Below are 3100 nucleotides of genomic sequence, written 5' to 3' on the forward strand. Positions count from 1 at the left end.
TTTTCACTGATAAAAACTGTATTTGTTCAGTTTACCAATGCTTATACACTGATAAACAACATTTATTCAACATAATTATACAAGATATCTGTCAGTTAACAAACTAATCCATGTAAAATTACACTAATTTTACATTAATTTAAATATATTAACAGTAATAAACTTTAATTTAACAGTTTAATCTATTAAATAAACAGTAAATATCTGTGAAGATTTTAGATTTGCAAAAAATCTTTTTATGTGAAAAAAGGACATTTTCTTTAAATAAGCAGCAATTTGATGTTTCTTTACAGTTACAGGTTTATTTTACATTAGACATGTAAATTCACTGGATATTTTTGTCATTTTATTAATATTAATAATTAAAACATACAGTAAACTTATAGATATATATTTGTTTTACAGTGTAGTCGAGCCCATACATGCTGCAGTATCACTCTGAGATACCGTGAACACTGCTGACTGTAGTTTCACTCACAGAGATGTCCTTCTGAACCTTCTCGTACGCCAGCGTGACGGCGGCGCGGTGGTCGGGTGGAGACGGCGTCAGACTGAAGCTGTATGTCGAAGAGGTTTCTGTCTCAGTCAGCGCCTGCTGGAGGTCCTGGACGTACCGCTCCGTCTCCATCTCCAGCTCCTCTGCCTCAGCACACACTGCTGCTTCACTCACTACAAAGAAATAACAGAATATAGAAAACAGTTATTCTCTATACAGACACAGAGTGACAATGTGGGCGTCCTCCCTCTCTCTGGCCTTGTTGTTGTATGCGCTGCCTCTATGTAGGTTTGATTTCCATAGCCGGACTGCCTCCGAACTCGGAAACTGCTGTTATATCTACGTTCACGGTGAATTAAGGATTTATTTCCACCAAACCAGAGTTGGTGATCGTTGGAAAGTCTTAAAAAGACAGTTTTGGTGAGTTTATTGTATTTCTGTCCAGTTTGAAGTTGTTTTATTATTATATGCAAGGTAAAATAACAGTAGAAATAGAAAGCAAGCATGAAATGAAAAGAAAAGACTCAAATTTGTACTAAAGTTTATACTTTAATGTACTTATACTGAACAGTTTTATTACGGACTGCAGTCCTGGTGTCTAAAAACTAATAAATCTAAAAACTAATAAATCTAAAAACTAATAAATCTAATAAACTAATAAATCTTCCTCTGAGTGAAACTGTCCGAGCAGTTGAAAAGGTCGGCGGCGCGCCCTGAAACGTTCCAGGTGAAGTGATAAAGGTGTGTGTGTGTGTGTGTGTGTGGTCGAACAGGTGAGGCCGTCCACATATCAGGTGAGCATAAATCTGTCAGGTCAGTCACGCGACACGCTGTGAGGTCACGCCGGGTGAGGTTTTTTACCGTCTCCTCTCCAGGCGTCCCGTCCATCAGTCAGCAGCAGCTGGAAGCCTGAACCCAAGCCCCGCCCCCTCCAGTCCACACGCAGGAAGTAGGAGGAGTCAGGCTCCGACGAGGTGAGGAGTTCACGCACCGACGTGTTCATCTCTGCAGACGACACCAGAAACACAAAAACACAAAGTCAGAGGACTGAAGCTTTTACACCTACCGTTCAATGATCAACATATAAGGCTAATATATACATATACATATATATATAATAATATAACAATATGTTAGCTTTGACTTTAGTCAAGTTATAGAACTGTAATAAAAGTCATTATCTGTGAAATTACAGTAATTATTGCTGTTTTTACTGATAAACAACATTTATTCAACGTTTTTGTTGTGAAAACTTCCACAATTATACAAGATATCCGTCACTTAACAAACAAATCCATGTAAAATTAAAGATAAAAATTCAATGTGGTGGCCAGAGGGTTGTATGGAGGCTTTAAGGTGGCAGAAAGATTTAAAGGGCCAGTGTGCAGGATTTAGTGGCATCTAGTGGTGAAGTTGCAGATTGCAACCAACTAAATTCCGATTGCCTTCCAAAGGTATAAAAAGAGAAAAAAACTACAGTGGTTGCAAAACTATCTACAGTCAGTGTTTGGTTTGTCCTTCCTGGGCTACTGTAGAAACATGGTGGTTCAACATGGCAGTGGCTGAGGACCCGCTTCCTCTGTACAAAAAAACATTCTTATTTTCAGGTGATTATATTATATTCTATGACTCATGCAAACAATCACATTTATCAATATTTGCTTGGAAAAAAAATAAAGATATTTGAACTCTAAACTTTAATCATATCACTTAATAACAGATTATTACATTAATGTCTGTTTATTAACATGTTATTTTTTAAATTAATGTGTTAAATTTGACAGCAAACTCCTCTACAGTAGTTTATAAAGGTCTTGATTGACTTTAATTGGACTACAAACTAAAAAAAGACCATCACTTTTTTTGTTAAAACAGAGATATTCCACCCTAAAACTCTTTTTTTAAGGATTATATTATAATTATTGGGGTAGATAAATAATGTTTTAAACATATAATGGTTGAATATAACCTCAATGAGATGTGGTTGTTGTATGGGTGCAGTGCTCCTGACGTCCACCAGGTGGTGCTTCAGTCTGTCATTTCAACCCGTCATGCTGCACAAAAAGAAATATTTGTAGTTTCTTTTTCCAAACATGAAATCTGAAGAATGTCCTTTACACAGATGTTTCCTCACATGTGGCTGAGCTGCACTTTGGGAAATGATTATTTATGTTGGTGAAGTCACTTACTACCACATGAAGCAACCACATGAAGGCCGAGAGAGCTGAGTTACAAACGTTTGTCTTTACGGCTGCTTCTGTAAAACAGTGAGAGCAGAGTTTAACTGCGGTAGCTGCTCGACGTGGAGCTCATTTTAGAGTTGGTTCTGTGTTTAAAATGTTAAATCTGTCAGATAAATATAGTAGAAAGAAGTCGAATATTTCCTTCTGAATTGCAGTAAAATAATATAAAATGTCGTCCTAAGCACAGTAAATAATCATCATAATAATATATATTAAGATATTTTTACATACAGTTACTTTTTATATATTTTTGTACTTTTTCCAACAGCAGAAAAATATCTAAACTCACATTTCGTAGAAGATGTAGTTTAGTTTATTCTAATGGACGCTTTATCCTCTATGATAGACCTGAGAGTGTGTG

The 3100-nt window shown here is 36.3% G+C and overlaps 1 protein-coding gene across 1 annotated transcript in view; it reads right to left on the bottom strand.

Moving 5' to 3' along the window:
* Positions 1 to 1501, bottom strand: part of xrcc4 (X-ray repair complementing defective repair in Chinese hamster cells 4) — a gene marked incomplete at its 5' end in the record, with an annotated part of 24220 nt that extends 22719 nt beyond the window's left edge. Inside the window, 2 exon segments of the mRNA XM_035668592.1 lie at positions 479 to 669; positions 1358 to 1501. Of these exon segments, the coding sequence (XP_035524485.1) occupies positions 479 to 669; positions 1358 to 1499 (333 nt within the window).
* Positions 1502 to 3100: the final 1599 nt, after the last annotated feature.

Source organism: Morone saxatilis, unplaced genomic scaffold, assembly GCF_004916995.1.
Source record: "Morone saxatilis isolate NCDOM2014 unplaced genomic scaffold, NCSU_SB_2.0 Contig21, whole genome shotgun sequence".
NCBI lineage: Eukaryota > Metazoa > Chordata > Actinopteri > Moronidae > Morone > Morone saxatilis.